General features: G+C 38.4%; 1 protein-coding gene across 7 annotated transcripts in view; it reads right to left on the reverse strand.

The window, feature by feature from the left end:
* EPB41L4A (erythrocyte membrane protein band 4.1 like 4A) overlaps positions 1–25,534 on the reverse strand; it is a 260,985-nt gene that overhangs the window by 132,641 nt on the left and 102,810 nt on the right. For all 7 annotated transcript variants that reach the window (XR_013333475.1, XM_077757185.1, XM_077757184.1 and 4 more), the window contains exon 3: positions 15,242–15,346. Coding sequence is in view for 6 of the 7 variants with exons in the window: in XM_077757185.1 (XP_077613311.1) it covers positions 15,242–15,346 (105 nt within the window). In the remaining variant the exon portion in view is untranslated. The remainder of the gene's footprint in view (positions 1–15,241; positions 15,347–25,534) is intronic.

The raw sequence follows: 25,534 nt of genomic DNA on the forward strand, positions 1-25,534 counted from the left end.
TGGTTGGGCCCAACTCACACAGCTAGCATAGCTGCACATGGCAGTCGTGTCCTTTTTATTCTGCATTTACAGTCTATTTCTCCCTAATGACCTTAAAAACCCTAAAATCTCATGACTTTGAAAACCTAGGGGCTCCTAAATGTGACTCTAGCCTCTCAGGAGCCCAAACTATTCACTGAACGTCTCTTCTTGGATGTCCACTGAGCATCTTAAGCTTCACCTATCCAAAATACAACTACTGACTCCTCCCACCCCTCCCAAAGCCCAGCTCCTCAATCAGATCCTATCACTTCCAGGCTTGAAATTCTTTTTCTTTTTTTTTTTTTTAATTTTTTAAAATGTTTTTTATTTATTTCTGAGAGAGAGAGACCACATGAGCAGGGGAGGGTCAGAGAGAGAGGGAAACACAGAATCCGAAACAGGCTCCAGGCTCTGAGCTAGGTGTCAGCACAGAGCCTGATGCAGGGCTCGAACCCATGAACCATGAGATCATGACCTGAGCCGAAGTCGGATGCTCAGCTGACTGAGCCACCCAGGCGTCTCAAGCCTTGAAATTCTTAACAGTATCATCTATGTGGCCCACCCCAGGCTGCCGGGCCCTGTGTAATGGCCACTTCATCACCCTCTTTCTTGCTACGATCTAGCATCACTGGTCTTCTCTCAGTTCTGGAACACCTCATATCTGTCCTTGCCTTAGGGCCACTGTCCAGCTGGCTCCCTCTGCCCACCAGAACCTTCCCTTCTTGCCATTCAAATCTCAGTTTAAACATCATCTCAGATGCTTTTGCTGACCACCCAACAGAAATGGCATCCCAGTCACTTTGGCATATCATCTTCTCCAAAGCACCCCTCACTACCTGATATTTGAACACATGTTTATGGTCTGTGGAATATAAACTCTGAGACTGGGGACCTTTGTTCCGGCTGACCACTGCATCCTAATTCCTGAGACACAGTGGTTACCCGGTACATCTTTATTGCATGATTGAAATGAAGATGAGATATAGCAAATGCTCTTCTTTCCTCACAGTCCCAGATCAGGGGTGCTGATGAGAAGAAGAGGAGAAACACTAAAAATTTTTAAACAAGAAATTTCCTCAATAAAAATCCTCTGTAATATATCCTTCATCTCCAAATACTGATGGATATATTTTTAAAGTTTTTTAAAAAATTTATTTATTTTGAAAGAGTGAGAGGGAAAGGAGAGCAGAGAGAGAGGGAGAGAGAATCCGAAGCAGACTCTGCACTGTCAGCGCAGAGCCTGATGTGGGGCTTGAACTCACGAACTGCAAGATCATGACCTGAGCAGAAATCAAGAGTTAGATGCTTAACTGACTAAAGCACCTAGGTGCCCCATGGATATAAGAGAAAAACACTAAGCTCCTATGTATTATCAGCTTTTAAAGGGCCTATTTTTGTTAACTCAAAAAGTGACTTTCATAGCAAAATACACAGTCCAAAAGGGAAAGTGGTTAAGTCCTTCCTTCCACCTCTCCCACAAGCACATGCCCGACTTCGAACGATTCCTGGAGTATCTCTTTTACTGGACTTGGTCACACAAAGGGTAGACCAATTAGTGACCTTAGCTTTTAGAGCAGGCAATATATTTGAAACTTCATAAAATTTAAGACAAAATACACAAATAATACATAAAATACAGCTTATCAAGTAGGCTCCTGGCATATCCCAATCAAATCTCTTTTTGTATTCATGGAGAAAATCCTTTTAAGATTCAGAATAAAGTCAAATCAAGGTCAGCTTATCACTGGTTTGTATCAAAACTCTAAATTAAAAAAAAGAAACTAGCTTCCAAAGATAATCAAGAAAATGTCTAGAATCATTAACTTTAAAACCACTGCTTTCTCATTAGCCAATCAATCAACTGTCTGAAATTCCATCCTGTATAGTTCATTTTGATTTAAGCTGGGAGAAGAACAGTCTAACCTAATAAAATGTTCTTAGTAAAGAAATCAGCAATATTCTCATCACACTGTTACATGGCTAAGATGTGGGTCACAGAAATCGTATTTTCATTGACAAAACCACTTAGCATGTCCACGTACTTTATTTTATATACAAGCTTACAGGGGGATGCACGCGCGCGCACACACACACACTGAGGTTCCTACCTACCATTCTTGATAGTTTAAACATATTTTGTACCCTTGTCATTTTCACCTGTTCCTTTTTTAAAATCTATTTTTTGTGGAAAAGAGCACTGTGTTTCCTTAGTAAAGAAACAATTTTCTATGCAAGACAGAATTTGATTCAATTCTCCATCTCCGTAAACCCGAAAAACAACAAATTTATGAAAGCTACAAGAGAAAATATTCTAGTTTATGTGACCCATGGATTGTGCCTATTGTGATCAACCCTATGAGAAAAGGATATTTAAAAAAAAAAAAAAAAGGGAAGAGAATTAAGTTCAAGATTCACCATGAAGTGCACTTTAGGCAAAGCTAGGTCCTTCCAAAGCATTTTTTAATCCATGTCAATATCGACACATACAACAAAAAACTGAAGAGCAATCAAAGCGTGCTCTGCTTCTCCCCAGGTGCTTCAGAGAGGAAAGCATGCACACAGAGCAGCTGGCGGTGTGGTCGGCTCCCTCTCCCCAATTCCCACGCTCCTTTCAGGCATGTCAGCTCCTGAATTCTCATGATGCATCACATGACTGTGCTCAGGCGAGATCAGACCCACTCTAAAGAGAAAATAACTCCAGAGAAACAACTCTTCCTTTCCACATAGAAACTATTCGTCAGCTACAAATAGAAAAGTCTACTGTTTTATTAAAAACAGTACTAAATAGGTGCACGTTTTTAAATTATGGGATCCACAACCATATAGCTACCGGTGACATTACCTGAACTCAGATTCTCATCTCCTCTACCCCATGACTTATTACTGGAGAAGAATATTCTAAATAGCACTCAGTAGCTGCCAGCACGCTAATATCATAAACCTGTAATTCCTTCAATCCCATGCATTTCCCACCTAACTTCCTAACGTCTCAGTAAAGATTTTTTTTAATACTGATGAAATCTGGTTAAAATGAACAACAGGAAAAGCCTTTCATAAAAGAAACGAGGCAACGCATTCAAAGAGCAGCAGAGCAAGGAGACAGCAAGCAGACACGGAAAGACAAGACAGGGGGAAGATACTCACCACGGCCTCTTGTCTAGGTCAGAGTTCTTTTGTTCACTACTATTACAGATCACTCAGGTGCCAGGGACAAAAGGTGCTAATAGAATGAAGGATTGCACATAATTCCTGTCAAAGAGTATCCCATCAAGTGGGGGATATTATTGAACAGGCAAAAACAATGCAGTATTTGAGGCAGGAGTAAACCTAGCATTTCTGGAAAGTAAGGGAAAGCTTCGGAAAGAAGGGTAAGATCAGAGACATCTCAGCTGCGAAGTGAGGAAGAGCAGGAGTTAACCAGGTAAATGAGGAGGGGAAGAGCAGAGGCAGACAGTTCAGGAGGGGAAGCACTCACTCTGCTCTGGGACACACAGGTGGTAACGGCAGGCAGTTCTGTGCAGCTGTGCCCTAGGTCCCCCCACCAGGACTGCAGGGTGGGTGCAGGATGAGGGGGTGCCTGGAGAGAAGAGCTCCGCCTCAAGAGAAACAGCTCAAGAGCAAGCAAGGGCCACATATCTTGTAACTCTCATGTTAAGAAATTCCTGAATTTTCCCTTAGGAATCCGTTAGCAAATTTCAAGCCATAGAGGAGAGACATCAATAAAGTTGATGTTCTGGAAGAAAACTGCATCTGCCGTGGGGCAAACACTGCAGGCAGCATGAGCAAAGGCAGGAAGCCGAGTCGGAAAGCTTTTATGGAAATGCAAGCTCATGTGCTGACCTAAACTAGAATTCAGAGACAGAGATCGATTCTGGAGAGGTTAAGAGGGGTGACCATCAGTCCTGTTCACTACTGCTATCCCAGAGTTGGGGTCACAGTGGCCCTTTTCACTCCCCAAAGTACCCTGGGTTGGGAGGTGAACTCTATAGTCATCCATTAAGCAGCAGAACAGAAGGGGCTTGGGGACTGGTTAGTTATGAGGGGAGGGAGAGATGACTGAGGAATGGCCATATTCTGAGCAGTGAGGATGGTGGTGGCGTTCATTAAGGTACTGATGCCGGCACCTCAGGGATACACACAGGAGGATTTCCCAAAGGGCACATAGGCAACAGGTAGCCATTAGGGGCTGAATTCCCAGGTCCTCAACTTCCACATACACTCCTGCCGGGAAATGACCTAAAACAGCCCTGAGATTGAGAAACCACGCCTATTCTCCTTTCCACTGCGCTCCCCTAGCACTGCCCCTCCACCTTCCAATATAAAGTAGAAACACACTCTTATCCATTTGAATCTCTCTATGGCGCATTGCCCCCAGGGTGTGAAAAATCCCAGGAGAAGAAAGAGAGCAACATTTTTAAATACCAGTATTAGCAAAGCTGCCTTTAATAAAGACACCATTAATTATGTCTTTCCCTACATATTTCTGGTAAGGAATAGACAAGTTGATAGAAGTATGGTATTTTGGCCCATAGTTGAGTTGCTTGGATGTCAGATATAGAATAGGGGGCAGCATAGGAGCAGAGCAGCTCAATTGGTTAAGCTTTCAATATTGACTCAGGTCATGATCTCAGTTTGGATTATGAGTTCAAACCCCTCATTGGGTTCTGTGCTGACAGCTTAGAGAGCCTGGAGCCTGCTTCAGATTCTCTTTCTGCCCTTCCCCGACTCATGCTTGTGCTCGCTCTCTCTCTCAAAAATAAATGGTTAAAAAAAAAAAATGGGGGCAGCAGAGGAAATGATGATTTTTGTTTAATTATCTGGAAACTTCCATCTCCCATCATGTATGGCTCATAAAGAAGATCGTCTGAGAATAAAATAAATCAGAGTCTGGTAGGCCTATCTCATCTAAGTGACAAAACACCAGGTCTTATCTATCTGTCACAAACAAAATTCAAAAGTGAAACACTTTTCACAGAACACATGTTAACATTTTTATTTAAATTGACAAATGGCAGAAAGCAACTCATTTGGCTGGATGGTTTGGCAATGACTGGCTTTGCCAAAGAGTTTTATGTTGGATATTTTCCACAAACTGAATGAACTAAATCTGCAGCTCCAAGACTTTGATGAAAATATAAAGTACATAATTAGATAAAAGCATTTTATCAAAAATCTTGCATTGGCAAATGTATAGTGAAATTAACAATTTAAAATTTTCCTAGTCCTTTCCAACTAAATTGGATGAACTCTGGTGCCTCCAATTAAAAAAGAGGAAAAAACATAACACTTTCTATAAATCACAGTAAAATATTTTTAATACATTTCCCAGAAATTGTGAAACTGAATTACTATAACAATTAACAAACTGTTTTAAGTCAAGTGGTTCTGAACTCCTTGCTTTCAACTAAATTGAAAGAGAACCCAATGAAGGGTCTGAGAAATCACTGAGTCAGGATGATAAGAGCAGATTTACAGGAGACAATGCACTTGAGGTACTAGATTAATAAAAATAATTTTAGACAATGGATCGTCATGTGATTTTTGGCATACAATTCAGGAGTTCAAGGAATTAAAGGAATTGAATGTAATTTCTACCTTTTCTATCTTCTTTCCATAGACAAGTTACTCAGCACTCATATTTACAAAAAATCAAAATAAAAAATTAAATTGTTCCTGAGCCCTATCTCACTCCAGGAATATATCATCATCATCCAAGGAGAGGGATGGGTACATGAACTAATCAAGAAGAAAAAGCCCCATCCATTTCATTAAGAGATGCATTTTCAATAAATGTTCACTTTTTATTTTTAGTAGTATTAGAATACATAATATTTTGCTTCTAATTATATAGTGATAACCATGGTAATGATAACTACTCTTATCTCTTATGGCTCAGTAACTGTAGCCTTAAGGTCTCATGAAGTGAAGTTTTAAAATTTCAATGTATATGTATATTAATGTGGGTAAATATATTTTATTAATAGAAATTTAGGGGGAAAATTCTATGAATAAAATAAAATAGAATGCAAGTTTAAGGAGATAAAAGGAGTAAAGAAAAATTTCTGACTTTTGATGAAGAGCTTGTTCACATATATTTTTTAAAGGTTACTGAGTACAAAATTGTTATGATATATAGATTCAGTGGATACACTAAAGAGTAATGTGACAGATTTTACAATGTCAATATTTATAACCCCCAAATTTGCATCTATTTAAACTTAGAATACAATTTTTATTCTCAACCTAAAATTCTCAACACAGGCACATAGTTGTTTAAAAATTCTAGAAAATCACTACTGTCAAGAAAATGTTTTTAGTAAGAACGTCTGGAGGGCAAGATGATGACTTCAGTTTTGAACATGTTGCATTTGTGGGTACCACAAAGGGACATCCAAGTGCAGAGTAAGAGCTAACACTTCTGTTGCGCTTATCACACAGTTCAAATCACCAGGAGGGGTGTTTTCTACAAACTCCTTTAATCCTCACTACCACCTTTTTAAATTGGTACTATTAATGTCACCACTTTATAAATGGGGATACTGAGGCACAGAGAAGTTAAGAGATTCACCCAAAGCCACAAAACTCTCCTAACTAGCTGAATATATATGAATCCAGACAGTCTGCATGAAGAGTCTGTATTCTTTACACAGTATAATACCTCTTGAGAGGCTGAGTTGGAAATACACAGTTGAGGGTCATGTGAGCCTTTAGACAGTAATTTAAACCATGGAGCAGATGAGATTAGGTAGGAAGAGCAACATTTTTTTTAGCAGCAGGAAAACGAGAGCCTCGGTGTTAGGGGTCTTTATGAAGATGCTTCTGGCATTCCACTACAGGCTCCTGGACTCTTGAAAAGCCTCCAGCCATAGTTTCCCAAGGTTTTTTTTTTGTTTTTTGTTTTTTTTTAAATCAGGTACCATTCATTGATGTGTTGGTGACAGTCTTCCCATTGATGTGTTGGTGCACTGCACTATTTACAATGTTCTTTATAAGGTTTAAGGGCTACTGAAGAAAATCTTTCTGCTTCTTGATCTATGCCACCACTGGATGCTTGAAGATGTTTCAAATAATACAAGTTTTCCCCTCCAGTTTTACTAATATAATTGGCATATGACATTGTAATAGTCTAAGGTGTACAATATAATATTAGATTTATGTACATACTGTGAAATGATCACAGAAGTCAATAACCATCACTTTAGTTATTTTTTCGTGTGATAAGAACTTTTAAGAACCACTCTCTTAGCAATTTTCAAATATATAATTTTTTTTTTCAAATACATAATATTTCTAACTAGAGCCACCATGCGGTACATTAATACTTAGAACTCANTGTAAGATCATACAGTAATTGTCTTTCTCTCTCTTATTTCATTTGGCATAATGCATTCAAGGTCTCCATGTTGTAATTTGACAGGAAAAGATAGGATTCATTAGGCAGAGAGAAAAAGATTAGGACCTAAGGTCCCTGGGTGGGGAAAAACGCTATTTTAGAACAATGCTGGGAGTGTCTGACCACAGCAAACCCCCTCAGGCATAAGATTCCTCTTAAGAACGTAAGAGACACCACCTAGCCCCCTCAGGTTTCCCCCAGGAATTGGACTAAAGAGCTAACTAAAAGTAAGTAGTAGATCATAAAATGCATGACCCACAGGGGATGATACCGCCAGGGACCACCTCTCATACAGTGGAAACAGCCCATCAGGAATGGACAGCCCAGCACCTAGAGCTTTCAAGCCAATAAGGGTAAAAACCTGAGAAGGAATGAGGAGGGAGGGGAGGGGAAGGGCTGACCAGACCTTATAAAACAAGGACCCTTGCCTGCTGTCACAGGCATTCACTTGTGAATGCCTCTCTCTGTAAAGAGAGCTTGCATACTCTTCTTCCTTCCTGATCTTACACTCTAATAAATTTTTGCCTGCTGCTCATTTTGTGTCCACCTCTTCATTCTTTGAAGCAGCAAGATGACAAGTCCCAGATATTCAGGTAAAAACTCCTGCAACAGTCACAAACAGTAGACTTCCTTATTTTTATGGCTATATAATATTCCATTTTATATACTATATAACTATATCTATAATCTCACATTTTTATCCCATTCATCCACTGATAGACACTTAGGTTGTTTCCCTGTCTTGGCTATAAAAGTTTCAATCTGTAATAATCCAGCATGACCAACTTTCTGTCTTTGCAAGAAACAGGACTCACATCACTTCTTATAGGCCAATATTGGTACTTGTCAGAACAGAGAGTTACAGAAAGTGAAATCTCACACTACAAAATACAATAAATCAGGATGCAATGAAGAACACCCATTTACTACCTGCTAGTGCTCAATGGATAGGGATCATTTTTGCTCAGTAATAGAGTATTTATTAGACAGTAATAGAGTATTAATTAGAGTATTTCTGAGACAGAGAGAGAGACAGTGTGAGCAGGGAAGGGTCAGAGAGAGAGGGAGACACAGACTCTGAAACAGGCTCCAGGCTCTGAGCTAGCTGTCAGCACAGAGCCTGTGGCAGGGTTCAAACCCATGAACCGTGAGATCATGACCTGAGCCGAAGTTGGATGCCTAACCGACTGAGCCACCCAGGTGCCCCAGTTTCTATTTTTTAATGAAGTTATTTCAGAGACAAATAGTGCCAGAAGTAGTAGCATTAAATGGGTGAGCTTGTATCCAGTTAGAGCATTAGAAAATCATTGACAAAATCATATCAACATTTTTAGGAAGGGGCAAAGGCAAAGTGATCATCAAGACTGAATAAGAATAACCAGAAGAAAACAGGAAAATGTACTGTCTTAAGAGCAAAATGAGATTTCAAGGAGTGAGTCAAGGTCAGTTCAACCTTAAGGTCAGGAAAGATAGGGGTTGAAATTATCACTTGGATTTAGCAACTAGAAACCCTGAGGACAGTTTCAGTGCCATGAGAGGTATCAAAGGTGAACTGTGAAAAGTTTAGGAACAAATAGGATTTGAGAAGTGGAGACAATGAATTTAGACAATGCTTCCCGGAGGTTGGGTGTGACACAGAGGGAATCAATATGGTGGTAGACAGATGAGGGTAGGGGAGTGGAGGAAGTGTAGTTTTAAATGGTAGAGACTTGAGCATGCCCAAACCCTGAAGGAAAGCAGGGAAAAGGGAAGGAGTGAGCTAGGGCTTGTGATAAAAATAAAAAGTATAAAATAAAAAAGTGAGAAGATCCAGGTCAGAGGCATTGGGGCTTTTCTATTGCGAGAGAAGGAAGGATGGGTAAGAAGTGACTAAGAGTGTGTGGAGGATCAAGAAGTTGGGAAGCTACCATCTGATTGTTTTTATTGTCTTGGTGAAGCAAAAGAAGAGTTCACTGGAGGAAGAGGATATTCGTCTGCTGGCTGTATCTCCAGGCTACACATTTTCCTCCTTTGACCTCCAAAGTCAAAGGGCAGAAAATCCAACATTCTCATTCTCAGAGCCAGGTTGAATTCCAAATTCTGAAAAACTCCATATATTGAACTTCTGCCTTTGAAAGAAAAATTTGTAAAGGAGCCTCAAGTGCTAACATTAACATAAGACATGATAACTATTTATTTTAAAACCGAAAGTAATATTGGAATATCACATTTCTCCTTGTTACCGCTTTCAATATCAATTAGACTCATCTTCAAAAATCTCCAGAGGTCTTCAAGAGTCTGGAGCTTATCTGACTTTGTCTCTTCTATCCTCTAGACTGTTTCCTCCCTTCCTCTATACTTTAAAAAAAAATATATCACCAGTAGTATTTTCCTCCATCCTAGTTTCAATATGAAAGGCTTTCTACACATTTCACACTTTATAATCTACAAAGGGCGTTCACATTTTCTCTAATTTGGTCCCGTAACAATCTTGCGATTTGGGAGGGTGCATCAACATTCAGAAAAATTAAGTGACTTGAACATTTAGGACTCAGACTTGTGTTGTCACTCCAAAGGCAGTTATCTGTTCCACCACATCAAATTCCACTTACAGCAACTTCTGAACACCCAAAGGATGGCTCAAGTTTCTGCCAGCCTCATAGTAATTTCAAATTCACCCAATTATTTAAAGAAGTCTGCGCTGTAATTTCAATGCTCTGCCTATCATTAATAGATCTCATCATCCCTCTCCCATAATAAGGAACCTGGCTAATGGCAAAGCAGCAACTACTATTCCTCAGACAGCTGAGGATGCACATGCAGCTCTAATCACAGAGAAATCCTGAGCCTCTACAGGAGGATGGAGACTATTATAACCCAGGGAAAGTAATCATCTTTCAGGTTTGTGCCTAATTGGTGAATCGAAGCAAGAAAGCATTTATATTTCCACTGAACAAGCAAAATTAAAATGCTTCCTACTGTAACCATGTGTATTAGTTTCTTCCTGCAGCAGTAACAAATTACCATAAACTTGGCCTAAAACAACAAAAAAAATTATCACCTTACCATACTGAAGGTCAGAAGTCCAAAACAGTCTCACTGGGCACAACAGACTGAATGTGCCCTCCCTCACCAAATTCATACGTTGAATTAAACCTAGTATGTTGATATTTGGAGGTGGGGCCGCTGAGAGGTATTTAAGGCACAAGCGGTGAACCTTCATGAACGGGATTAGTGCCCTTACAAAAAGGGATCAGAAGAGCTAGCTAGGTCTCTTTTTGCTACAAGTTACAAGGAGAATTGGATTGTCTACAACATGGAAGAGGGCTCTCACCCAATCATGCTGGCACTCTCATCTCAGGTTTCCAGACTCCGTACTATGAGAAATCAACAGTTCTTGTTAACGTCATCTAGGCCATGCTGATTTGTTAGCACAACCTAAACTAAGATGCTGGGCTGTTTCTTCTGGAGGCTCCAAGGGCAGAATCCATTTCTGTGCTCTTTCCAGCTTCTAGTGGCTGCCTGCATTGTCTGGATCAAGGCCCCCTTGATCAGTAATCACATGATTTTGACCTCTGCCTCCATTGTTATATTTCCTACTCTCTGACTCTCCTGCCTCTGTCATGTCTAAGGAAGCTGCTAATTACATGATCCTACCTGGATAATTTAGGATGATGTCCCTGTACAAGATCCTTAATCATGAGCGCAAAGTCATTTTTGCCATGTGAGGTGATATTTACAGGTGCCAGGGATTAAGATGCTAAGCCAAGAGACAGGTGGGACCCATTCAAAGCAAAGACACACAAAGCTGAGCTGCCAAGCCACACACCATATGCATAGAATGAGAAGGTGTTCCTGCTGGGTTAGCAACAAAATTGAAGACAGGCAGTCCTAGAATGTACTGGAGAGAACCAACTTCCCTGGAAGTTCTGCTGTTCTAGACCAATGGTGAGTACATATGAGAATTTTAAATATTTACAGTTAGTAAGTGGCAGGGTCCTTCAATAAATCTGGGTCTTTCTAACTGGTATGTGTGTTCTTGTAATCCCTCTCATCTACCTTAAATTGACGCTGGGAATTTTCTGTTAAGTTGAACCAAGGTCCTGAAAGAGCTACATCCCTTGCACAGGCCAGTGTGGATCAAGAAAGAACAGGATGACACAGGCCAAAGCAGAGCACATAGGCTATATGCCCAGGTTAATTGGTCTCCCGTGTATCGTTAAAAATGGAACGGGGAGTGTGTGAACCCCACTGTGTATCCTTAAAGGACTGTTTTATAAAACTAAGCCTGAATTGATGCAGACAGCATCGTCTTAATTCAGTCCCTGTAAGTGTATCTTCATGAAGAAATGCTTTTACTTCCTAGGGGTTCTTTTATAGACCCTACCTGAAAAGTGAAGTTAAGAAACTATGGTGCCCAGAGTCTTCCAAACCAAGTCAGATGTACTCTGTGGAGAGAAGTTTGCTTTGCAAATGTTTGCTTCTGCCTAGCTGTGACCTGGTACACACAGGTATCACCTGAACCAATACATTTGTTACATGAATTCCCTAGGACTTGGTTTTATGAAATGTATAGTTCAGTAAAACTTGTTTAATTTAATATTCCAGGCAGCAAATTTCCTTTCCCCAGAATTCCTGAGACTATGTAAAAAACAGAGAGAGCTCTAGCACAGGACCTGCGCTTATTAGCCATTCTTTAAATTGCTGTTGAACGACCATACAAAAGCATAAATACACAAAGCCTTAAATCAACTCTCTTGCCACAGGTCAATCTGAGAAGTCAGCTACGATTTAACCTCTCTCAACAAACCTTAAGTATATAAAGTGGGAAAGATAATTCCTTAGTATCCTAAGTCTGCAAAACCTTTCCATCTTACACGCATGCAAATCAGGGTACTGTGTGGTTGAAGGTCTTGGACACACAAAGACTTCGGTTTGAATTCTGGTGCTAATACTACTAATTATGTGACCTTGAGGAAGTGGCTTAACCTTTTCAGCTTCCATTTCTTCATCTCTGACAGCAGGATAATAGTATTTAGCTTGCAAAGTTGTTTTGAGCAGGTAATGACAACATATGGAAAATGTTCAACAGCTTCTGGTGCACTGATGACAAAGATGGTGATGGATAATAGTGATGATAACACGTCTAGATCCAGCCTCTTGGTTACCCTGTTCCTCAAGGACAGACAAGTTCCCTGCTACGTGAGGTCCATGTGTCCCAGGAACATGACTCCCAGTCCACCCCCAGCCAGAGCCTAGGCATGGACCCAAAGCATGATCCACTGCCTAGGGGAGGGAGGAAGGGAGCCTAGGGCTTCTCACGGATATGAGACACCTCTTCTTAATCCTCTTTCTTCCCTTTTACCCCTAGCTCCTTCTCCTACTTTCTCTTTTTATTGTCTCAAGAGTTGACCTAAAAGGTTCCTCTTAGTGCCCCCAAGTCTTTTCTATGTAGATCTTATTTATGTTCAAGATTGTTGCAAAGCATTCCCTACTAAAAGCAAACCTTTTGGTGTAGAAGATTAAAGCAATACAGAAAACCCAATTTAATGGACAGTAACTCAGGCAAATTCACAGAAATCATTATTTTTAAAGACAAATTTTTTCACTGTGTCCTGTGCCACTCTAACATATGGTTATTATTTAAATTTTTACCTTAAGTAACTAAGGGCTATGTGGGGCTGCTCCTACTAACCTAGAAGACAGAGAAATATGAATTTTGGTTCATTGACAATGTCCCTAGAAACAAAGTTGTGCCTCGGGTGGTTGCCCTTCTGGAGTGAAAAGCCTGCCAGAGCTTTTCTGTGGAAAATCTTTAGTTCTGTCTCAATACCCAAAAGAAGTGAAGCAGTAATGGAATCACGTTTCTACCTATATACATACTTCGGTTCTCCAGTATGCTTTGATGTAATGGTTACCTAAAGGAAGGGTAAATTTTTATGACATTATTCTCACAGCTTCCTACAATTAAAAATATATGTAAGGCAATCAGACAATACACTTCAACATGAAAAGACAAAGGAATATTTACAAACCACTTCCACTTTATCTTTGTTCACTAGAAAAAACTAAATTCAGGAAACAAAATGGGATTTTTCATGTGATTCACAAAGCTGGTGTTCTTACCAAATAAAAAACATGACTGAAGGGCTTTCTCCTTCTAACTGTAATTTATTTTCTTCTAAAACCTGCACTGCAAACACTATCACAAATGCCAACCCTTAGGAATAAAGGTAGGAGAAAAAAAAGTTTTGGTCTTAACATAAACCCTAGAAAACTTTGAATAAATATCAATACCAACTGCTAATTCTTTTGGCAATGATACAGGCCATTGTTTGAAATTCTCTGGCTTTTCATATTTTTTTTTCCATTGTAAAGTTGAAAAAAGGGAGAGAGATAAGGTCTATATAATTTTAGCAAGACATTCAATCTTTCCAGGCACGGTCTGACATACTAGATAAGATCAGGAAACAGTAGTCTTCTCTGCTAGGAAAAATGTTCTTTCAAAAATATGAATGTAATGCAAGATAGCTTCGATAGCCTTCAATTTAATCTTTCAATATGGATTTACAGTTCTGCAGTATTGACTTATGGCCTATGCAGGATAGAATTCTGCAATTCCTGAAGATGTCCACTTCCCTTTCTTTGAAGTATGCCTTAATGACTGCTTGCCTTTAGAAAGCTATTCCTTTCTATGGAAAGCTAACCAACACACCCAATTTTTTATTCCTGCCTTGTGAAATCCTCCTGTGAAACAAAACAGATTATGAAACTAGCTGAGGAAAAAAAAATCACAAGTTACCACCATGAATAGCATTCCATTTGCCTGTCTCTTCTCATCCTAGCACATTCCTGTGACCAGGACAGAAAAACCCCACTCAGACAATCGTGTGCCTCACTGAACAGACCCCAGATGACCCACTGGAGGCTGGGAGAACTGAGAAGGAAGAGGAGGAAATCTTTATTCCAACAGGAATTGAATTGCATGAAAAATAAAAGTCAAACAGGATTTTTAAGGTAAGCATATTTTGTACAATAAGACTGTGTCTGAGGTTAAGATCTTCCTTAGACTAAAACAGAAGTCACTAATGAGTATCCTTTCATACCCCAAACCACTACCTACAAAAGTCTTTCCTCGTTTATCATCCAAGAAATTGCTTTTCAGCCTTATAACCATATAGAATCCATACTAACCAATGTAGTGAGTTTCTTAGTAACTCTACCATCCAACCAGCCAGAAAGATGTTAAACCTTCATGAACAGTTGAAACCAAAAGCTTGGCTGCCTTTATTACTCTTACTCCCTCAACCTCAAGAATGAAAGCCCTTACTTATTTGTTTTATAATTACTCATCCAACTTCTAAAACTTAGATAAGGACCTTTTTATACTGTATTTTTTCTTTGTAACCATTAACTTTCACAAAAGGCACAAAGTAAATACCTGTGGCTTCAAAAGACTAACCACACACACACACACACACACACACACACACACACACACACACACACACGTCACTTGCCTCCTAACACATCACATGGAGTATTCAGTTCTCCTAACTGCATAAATGAAAAGTACTCTCCAGGATATGGTTCCAAAAATGTAAACCAGCAAAGTCTACTGCAAAGAAAAGCACACACAAAGAGGTTGTGAATCCTGCAACTCTACAGACTTTTGGCAGAAGAAAAGGAAAATGCAAAAAAAACCATTAGCAAGGGAAAACATGTTTAAGGTTTTTAAAACCATTTTTAGTTACAGAGAAACTGCCTACCTCAAACCACATCAGGAAAGGCCAGACAGAGTGTGAAATTTATAACCAGAAAGACTTAATATGAAGTCATTGTACTCACTGTCTGATGGCTTCTGTCACAGTAACGCAGCCCAAAATAATCTATCTCCACAAGGTTTATGTGTCGGAATACGTGGTCAAGGACAACAGAACCTTTCGTCGACTTCTGCAAAAATAATTCACAGTTTTATTTTTTTAACAAGGTGTCTTGTCTTTCTCAGTGGGACACGGTCACAGCTCTCATCTTCTATTAGCTTTGCCCACAGTGGAAGTGATTTTATCGGCCCACGGTTCCCTCTTTAAGGTTTGCCTCAATTATAAAGAAAAGTAGGGTTTCAAGTAAAGTGTATTCAAGAAATTGCTTTGTAAAACCATTTTAAAATTGTAGTAGGTTTTTAATTAATATAAGCTTCTTTTCTTAAGGGATTGTAAATTATCTTCAGGACAAAATTCTTCTCTTAATAAAGATAATCTTTTATATGAAGAACATCTAATGAATTCATCAGAAACCACTCACTTTGGTTAAGATTCCACAGTTCTTTCACTTTAAAAAGCAATTTTCACCTCCAGCATCATTCTCACAACTAATGCAGAAGATATACAGAATTAAAATGACAATAGCCAAAGCTTTGACTTTCAATCCTCAACTAATAAACCGATAGATTAAAGCTGCCAAAGTTAATGTTCTGAAAAGCCCTTGTGAAGAAATTTTACTTTATCTCTTTCACATAAGCACAGCCATAAAGAGAACATTTCCCCTGACTGCTTTGTAAGATCTAATATATTAAGATCTAAAATATTAAATACCAATTATCACACATACAAGATAAACATTTAATCAGGAAGCACTACTCCACATACAACATTAATCTTGAAAATAATCCATTTCAGTGGTCTATGTACAGATACAGATGTTTCCTTTCTTTTTGCCTCTTATTGGCATGTACAACAGAGTAGTAAGAGAAATCCCTAAGAAGTACACATTGTGTTAATGAAGTAAGGCTTTGTTCAGTTGAATTTGTCCCCAGAGAATTACCATTCTGTGCTTGCTTATATATGGAGAGTACTCAAAACTGCACTGCTCTTAGAAAATGAATCTGTAATGTAAGGGAAATGTTTTGATTAAATGTATTGTAAAATGGATGACAAAAGGTGATAAAAGTACCCACCGGGAGAAGATAGCTCTTGTTACAAAAACCCATAGGTTTATTTGTTTTCCTCTAAATTACCTTTATTAAACTTAATTGGTGTCTTCTTCAAAATCCATGGGATGATTTATAAACAAAAAAGCACTTCCATGATGGATCTTTGGTTTGGAACATGTTCTCCAATAATAATGCCACATTGAGTAAATGCTTCTTTGTGCACATGTACTTAGATGTTTCACTAGGGTACAAATCTGGAAGCGAAATTACTCTTTCTAAGGATACACATACTTAAAATTACAATGTGCACTGCCAAAAAGACCATTACAATTTATTCAACGCTTCTCCACACCTTTGCCAACATTTGGTTGAGCAAATTTTCCCCCCTGATTGAGCTAAAAAGAAGGGAGAGGGTAATTGTTTTAATTTGCGTTTTCTGGACATTTACAAAAGTTCTGCTTACTAACCAACTGCATCTTCTAGCATTTGGGTTAGCCTTTCTCTAACCTGAAGTATATAAACAAATTCTCCTTACTTTGTATATTTAGCTCTTCACTCATAATAATTCCATCTGGAAATTATTTTTGTGCTTGGGATAAGGGCCTAATTTTGTTTCCAAATGGACAGACAACTGCACCACTGTTTACTGAATAGATCATCATTACTTTTTTGATATGATAAAAACTTCATCATCTACTAAATTAGCCCGTATTCTATCCCATGGATTATTCCTTAACCAATCCTCAATGATTTTAATGAGTTCAATTTTAATGTAATATATTGGTATCCATCATTCTTTTCCAAACTGTCTTTGCAAATTCTTAGACATTTTTCTCTACTGGAAGAAGTTTAGAAACAGATTGCTAGTTATTTTTTAAGTTTTTAATTCCAGTTAGATAACATACAGTGTGAAACGCCTTTCAGGTGTACGATATAGTAATCCAACATTTCCATGTTATCACCTGATGCTCAACATGAGAAGTGCACTCCTTAATCCCCATTGCCTATTTCACCGACCCACCCTCACCTTCCTTCTGGTAACCCTCAGTTTGTTCTCTGTAATTGAGTCTCTTCCTTCCTTCCTTCCTTCCTTCCTTCCTCCCTCCCTCCCTCTCTCTCTCTCTCTCTTTCTTTCTTTCTTTTTTTAATGTTTGAGAGAGGGAGAGAGAGAGTGTACAAAAGTGAGCAGAAGAGGGACAGAGAGCGAGAGAGAGAGAATCCCAAGCAGGCTCTACAACATCAGCACAGAGCCCAACACAGGCTTGATCCCAGAGAACTGTGAGACCAAAATCAGGAGTCAGACACTTAACTAATTAAGTCACCCAAGGGCCCCTAATTGAGTCAATTTCCTGATTTCTCTTATTTTCTTCCCTTTGCTGGTTTTCTTAGATTCCTCATGAGTGGAATATATGAGTGAAATCATATGATATTTGTCTTTCTCTTATGTCACTTAGCATAATACTATCTAGCTCTCTCCATATTGCCACAAATGGCAAGATTACATTCTTTTTGTGGTTGAGTAATATTCCAGTTAGTGTGTGTGTGTGTGTGCATGCATGTGTGTGTGTGTGTGTGTGTGTGTGTGTGTGTGTCTTCTTTCTTTATCCATTCAATTGATGGACACTTGGGCTGCTTCCATAGTTTGGCTTTTGTAAATAATGATGCTATAAACAGAGGAGCGCATGTATCCCTTTGAATTAGTGTTTTTGTATTCTTTGAGTACCAGCAGTGCAATCACTGAATTGTACGGTTAGTTCTATTTTTAACTTTTTGAGGAACCTCTATACGGTTTTCCACAGTGGCTGCACCAGTTTGCCTTCCTACCAACAGTGCAAGAGGGTTCGTTCCCCTTTCTCCATACACTTGCCAATACCTGTTGCTTATGTTTTTTATTTTAGCCATTCTGATTATTTTTGATTTGTTTTCTTAGTTTTCTTAGATCAAAATTAGTTTTGATTTGTATTCTCCTATTGTGTCTGTTGGCCATTTATATGTATTCTTCAGAGAAATGTCTGTCCATTTCTTCTACCTATTTTTGAATTTAATTGCTTTGCTGGAGTTGTATAAGTTCTTTATATTCTTTGGATACTATTTTATCAGACTAATAAAAATATGATAAAATATGACTATTTACAAATATCTTCTCCCATTCCATAGGTCACCTTTTAGTTTTGTTGACTGTTTCCTTCACTGTGCAGAAGATTTTTATTTTGATGAAGTCCCAATAATGTATTTTTGCTTTTGTTTCCCTTGCCTGAGGAGATGTACTAGAAAGAAGTTGCTACAGCCGTTTACAGAGAGGTTACTACCTATATTCTCCTCTAGGATTTTGGTAGTTTCTGGTCTCACATTTAGGTCTTTCATCAATTTTGAATTTACTTTTGTGCATGGTATAAGAATGTGGTCCAGTTTCATTCTTTTGCATGATTCTGTCCAATTTTCCCAGCACCATTTGCTGAGGAGACTATCTTTTACTCATTGCATATTCTTTCCTGCTTTACTGAAGATTAACTGACCATATAATTATGGGTTCATTTCTGGAACTTCTATTCTGTTCCATTGATCTATGTGTCTATTTTTGTGCCAGTACCATACTGTTTAGATTACTATAGGTTTGTAATATAACTTGAGGTCCAGAACTGTGATGCCTCCAGCTTTGCCTTGCTTTGCTTTTTCAAGATTGATTTGGCTATTCTAGGTCTTTTATGGTTCCACACAAATTTTAGGATTCTTTGTTCTAGTTCTGTGAAAAATGCTCTTGGTATTTTGATAGGAATTACATTAAATGTGTAGACTCTTTGGGTAGTATGGACATTTTAACAATATTTATTCTTCTAATCCATGAGCATGGAATGTCTTTCCATTTCCTGTGTCACCTTTAATTTCTTTCATCAGTGTTTCATAGTTTTCAGAGTACAGGTCTTTTCCTCTTTGGTTAGGTTTATTCCTAGGTATCTTATTTTGGGTACAATGAAAAATAATTTTTTTTGTAATTTCTCTTTCTGCTGATTCATTATTAATGTACAGAAATGCAACATATTTCTGTACACTGATTTCATGTTCTACAGCTTTACTAAATTCATTTATCAGTTCTAGCAGTTTTTTGGTAGAGCCTTTAGGGTTTTCTATATATAGTATCACGTCATCTGCAAATAGTGAAAGTTTCACTTCTTCCTTATCAATTTGGATTTATTTTTGTCGTCTGATTGCTGTGGCTAGGACTTCCAGTACTGTGTTGAATAAAAGAGGTGCGAGTAGACATCCTTGTCTTGTTCCTGACCTTAGGGGAAAAGCTCTCAGTTTTTCCTCATTAAGGATGATGTTCAGCTTGCTAATTTAATAAACAATCCTGTTGGAGTTTTGACTGGAATTAAATTGAATTGACAGACTGGATGACTTGGGGAGTGAAAAAAAGTGAAACCTATACGTTTTTCTTTTTTGACCTTCAAAGAAGTTTTATACTGTTTTTCATATGGGTCTTACAAAATTTTACTTGGGCATTGTGACAAGCAGAGTTTACCAAGTGCCCCCTCCCCCTAAAAATAAATCCTGTTCTAATCCCTGGAGCTAGTAAGAAACACTGTCATTACTATGACTGTGTTATGTTATAGGTCACGGTTGGCCTTAATATCAGGAGATCAATAGAGTGGATGGATCTGACCTAACCACATAGACTCTAACAAGCAAAGCACTTTTTCTAGCAAGAGTAAGGCAGAAGGGAAGTCAAAGATTTTTCAAAGCAGAAGAACAACTCCACTGGTCTCTGCCAATTTAAAGATGGAGTGAGCACCTAAGACAGATATGCTAGCAAATCTAGCAGCCTCAAGGAGCCGAGGGTAGGCCTCAAGTAATAAAATGGGAAGGTGAGTCCTATAACCACAAGAACTGGCTTTAGCTAATAACCTGAGTTTGGAAGCAGATTCTGCCCCAGAGCCTTCATACAAGTGTCCAGCCAAATCATACTTTTTTAATTTTAGCCTTCTAAGATCAGGCACAGAACCCAGCCATGCTATCCTGGATTTATGACCTACAGAATGGTGAGATAATAAATAGCATATACTTAACCTACTAATTTTTAGAAATTTGTTATGCAGCAACAGAAAACTAATATGGGCTTATTCTTAGCTATTTTTTTAGTTCTAATGTTGTTACATTATACTATCTGATTTATAATATATAATCAATAGCCAAGCAAATAATTCTTCTAAATTGGTCTATTTCACAGCCATCTTGCTAAAACCTGTATCAGTGAGAAGAATTTATGGAAACTTTTTAGATACCCAAATTTACTACAAATAGTAAGTGTTATAGTTCCTTCTTTTCAAAATTCCTTCTCCATATTTTTTCTTTTTCTTACCCAATTAGCTGGGCCTTAATAGAAGGATGACTGGTAGTTGTGAGAACAATAATCCCAATCTTCTTCTTGACTTTAATGTAACTGCTTCTAAAATTTCACCACTAAAAGTATACTTACGCTACACAGTCCTCATAGATACCCTCTATCAAATAGAAGGTTCCTTTCATTCCTGCTTTGTGGTCTGTTTTTGTTTTATTGTTTTGATTTTTAGTTAAGAATGAGTGATAATTTTATCAAGTCATTTATGGAAATCTGAAAGGACAAAAATCATGTAATCATCTAGGAGTTACATTAAAAGAATTTCTAAGGTCAAATATTCTTAATAACGAATTTCCCGGTTGAGTTATTTTGTTCTAGGTGTATAATACCAACCCTCCTCCCTATTTGGAGAGTAGAGGCAGGAAATAGACACCATACCACAACTCGTGGCAGCTGAGCCACAGCACATGACCTAGTTTCAGACAAGGACTCTGACTTCTGAGCAAGTAATGCAAAGACAAACGAAGAATTAAAAACCCATTCATGGCAATGGTTCCCAGTGGTAGGGTGTCCAAGGCAGAGGCATCCAGAGGTGAAATCAAATGGGATGAGGAACAGTGGTGGCTGATTCCTAAGCCAGGTTTCCCAGCATCCTTGAGGTAGCATCCAAGCAATCCACCAGCTTCCCTTCCCTTGCCCCAAGGGAACACTGACTGTGTACATTTGGACCTCAGAACCATGTCAGGGTCCTCAATAAAAATCCTCAGAATACAGAAAATTGGGTAGCGTGGTATCTAAAAATATCATGAACACCAACAGTTTATCATAGGAACAGATGCACAACAGGTAGATTTCTTGGTTGTCAACAGTAATAGCTGACTCTAAGGGACCAGGAAAGGAAATCACTGCAGAGACACTGGTTAGCTCACCTCCTCTATGGCATCACTCTGATGGTTGCTTGCGTCTTCTAATCCCGATATAGCTACAATTACTACACACGGAGCAACTTTTCTTCCATCACCACACCCCTCCCATAGTCCTCCTGCCCATGTTTTAGGCCCCAGGTTTTATCCACAATTGTTTCACACTGCCTTTTGCTTCAGGAATTTTTTTTATCCTTTTTGTAATTTCTGGCTGACTGAGATCTGCCTTTTTTATCTTCCAGGCTGCTGTGGAAAATGCACATATTATCTTTCCTCTCCAAGATATTTCTGGAAGGCTGACATACACACCTAGTTTTCCATCTAGATCCAATCCCTCCTCTGTATCCTTTCTCCTCTCTGGGCATGGACAGAGTCACTAGAGCAGGCAGAAGCACACAACTCCATCTAATTCCTCTATCCCAAGCAAGTGAAGAAATGCTTCATGAACAGAAGAGGGATGAGTTATGCTTGGGACTACAGCACGGTAACAGGGCAAAGTTTTTAGGGAAAATACATATACATAAATATATATATAAACCAAGGCTGTCTTTATGAAAACACCTTATGCCTGTATGGAAACTAACATTCCACCAGAAATGTTAGCTTTTTCATACATATAATCTATTATTAAAGCATAAATAATAGTCTGCTCATAAAGATATACACACAAAAGCATGCTTGGAAAACCAGCTTAGCAGTTTGTAAAGTATCTAGAAATAGCAGAAGTTTCATGCACAGAAAGAATCACCATTTTCCAAAACTATTACTCCAAAAATACTAGAACTGTAACAGTTTTGTATTTATAGAGAACCTGGTGCTTATAATTCTTTACAAATATCATCCTTTAGCTCTTTGTCATCCTCTACAGAGAAACCACAAGGAAAATATGCAGTGTTACACAACAAATCTGGAGCTGACCTAAGAACAAACACATTATCCCGTGATTCCCTCTACAAATTTCTGTATATTGTATGTCTACATGCGAACCTGAAGCAGAGGGAGATGAACCTCAAAAATATTATATTTCTGTTACTACCTCAAGCACACATGTACTTGAAAACCTCTTAACTTCTCACCTCTCATACTGTAATATGACAAGACTCAGAAAGTGTGCGTGGTAGCAGCCAATTAGCTACTGGGGTAGGAGGTGTGCATCATCAGCTTACATTTCTGCCAGTCCTGCCCTGAGTCTTTCCAATCACCCTGTCCACTGTCACCCTGTTCCAATTTATATACCATTATTTATGCCTCCTTGCTCTTAGGGATAATTGCACTCTTCATGGGGATTCTTCAGAGATTGCCTGTGGGCTGTATTTTGCAGTTCAGATTGGTAGTCTTCAAGTTCAGAAGAAATCATCCTTGAATAAAGAAACTGAGAACTGACAGAGAATGGACATGCAAGCCAAAGTAAGAACTAGAAGTACACTGGGCCAGGAAGAGGCCAGGTGCAGGATTTATTACTGGAAAAGGACAAGTACATACCACCAACGATATTATGAAAGAAACATAGGACTTCAAATATTTACTGAGTACCCATTACAAGTCAGCAAATGATTAATCTCCAGAAGATGGAAAAAGTGTGCAAATGTCAGAAAACAAGATGCATCCAGAATATAATACAAAGAACCTCCATGGGTGAAGCGGTTGGTTGCCCTATCAGAACCCCGGAGAAGTCCTAGGGACACAGAATGACAGAAACTTCTGGAAAGCGAGACAAGGAAGGACTTGATCATCATCAGCTTTTTTACACATTTGAGTAGTTACTGTGCACACATTAAACTTGCATTAAAATATTTTTTAAAAGAAAAAGTATGCCAAGTAGAAACCAGTCATTCATTACCTGTTTTTGTTCACAGAGGTGGTTGTTTTTTGGATTTGGTTCACCTGCTGTGAGGCATTAAGGAAAATGCATAGAGACAGAATAAGGGTATGTTGTTTAGCTGTCAATTTGTTGACCACATTCACAGATAAATAATTCACACTCCCCATTTACCCCCCAAAAAGTTACTATAAGAGTTTTTAATCTGACTTTTTGGGCAGATCTTTGGGCAGGTAACCCTCATCATTACAGGCCATTATATACCAGTATGGAGGTTACATGCCCCAAGTCCTTAAAATGCTGGGGTATGAGGGTTTCATTTCTAAGTCAGTTAGTTTAATTTTAAGGAAAAAAAAATTTAACTTTACTTCTTTTAGTACTTGGCACAAGAAAAAAAAGAGGAGGTGGGCAGGTCAAGAATGGGATTATGTTTAGCAAAATCAGTTTTTCTGACCATCTCTGGAAGAAATCTCTACCAAAATGAGAAAATCATCAAGAGGCTACAAAATAAGATAGAACTACAATCACAGCACTTAGCATCATGTCCAAGAATTTTTACAAAGATGAGCAAGTTACAATGTTGTCTTCTACCTACAATGGCTCTCCATGAGTGAGACTTGAGAGAATGAGCTGTGTGGCAACCCAATTCTCAGGAAAGGAATTCTTGAGGGCTCCCTGGGCGTTGGCTTGCCTGCACTGTTCTCTATAAGGAACATCATTCTTGCTCTGGCCACCATCAAAACCCCACTTAATCCTTCAAGATCCAGTTCAAATGCCACCTTCTCCGTGAAGCCTGTCCTTATCTCCTCAACCTCATTATGACCTCTGCCTCCAGTGAACTTATTTTTGTCTGCCTCTGAGAAAACACTATTTTCTTTATTGAAGCTATTTTATACTTTTCTTAACTTTTCTAGTAATAGTTAGACATTCTGAAAGTAGGTGCTAAGGAACATATACCACTTCCTTTCCATGCAGTTGAATAATTTACACATAATAAGTACTCCCTAAACATTCTTTGAATACCAAGAGCCAACAAAGTCAAGGGAGAGGCAATAGTGGAAACATGGTGGCCTGTGAATTAAACCTGGATTTCTGTCTGTTGTCAAGATTTCCATTTTCCTGACTAGTCAGACCTATGAAAGCAAAAAGAAAGATGGATGGATTCATTCATCCTGACCTCAAAATATCCACTGAGTCAAAGCTATATAGTTTACTTTCAGTTAAACTTTTGTTTCAGCATTACATAATTCCAACAAACTCAATGGACTCTAAAGAGAGTTTAAGAAATAGGTCTTATCATTGAAATCTGTAAGATCTGAAAAAATAAAGGGGTCTTATATTAAATTGTTATATATCAAAGTTATACAGAGATACATAATTTTCTTTATGGGATAAAATCTGACAGGATTTTTGTTTTCTATCATAAGGAAATCAAAAGAGATTGGATAGGAGGCAGTAAGAAGAAAATAAATAACCGTCTGACTTTTCCAACTCCATTCAGAAAATTCTCATTTAATGTTACAAGATATTAATTTACTTTTCAAATGACAGTAAATGCCTGTGACATATTTCTGGATTGTGAATTAAATGCCACTTAAATCTCAGCAAATAGAGATAGAATTACTTTTATTACTGACACACTAGCAGCATTCTGGAAAGAACAAAGCTACAAAAGGCTTATAATCTTGAGAAAGATTCCTAAATAGGACAAGTTTATTTGAAAATACCATCAGGACAGCTTTCAACCAGAACAAAGAATTCTTCGAATGAGTAATAACACCTTCACCGATTAACATAACATTAAAACCAGAAAGGCAGGTTTTTACCAGCTGCACAGAATGATAACTATTACATTGAGTTTACTCCTTCACAAAGGAGGAATGAACCCTTTAAAAAATTCTCTAATGTTATGCCTTTAAAAATTTGCTATTTTTTATTTAGTGTTTGTAATATAATAGAGTCCAAGTTCTGTGAGAAAATACAAATCACATTAAATTTTTTTAGCATAGGTCTGTTAGGATAAGGGAAAGTAGAGGGATGGAGGAGAGATTCCTCAGGCACCAATGGTAATTTCTTCTCAGACCAAGTACTGTTATACACCATCTGCTGGTTTTTGACTATGTTACCTTCA

This window comes from Crocuta crocuta, unplaced genomic scaffold, assembly GCF_008692635.1.
Source record: "Crocuta crocuta isolate KB4526 unplaced genomic scaffold, BGI_CrCroc_1.0 scaffold131, whole genome shotgun sequence".
Taxonomy (NCBI): Eukaryota; Metazoa; Chordata; class Mammalia; order Carnivora; family Hyaenidae; genus Crocuta; species Crocuta crocuta.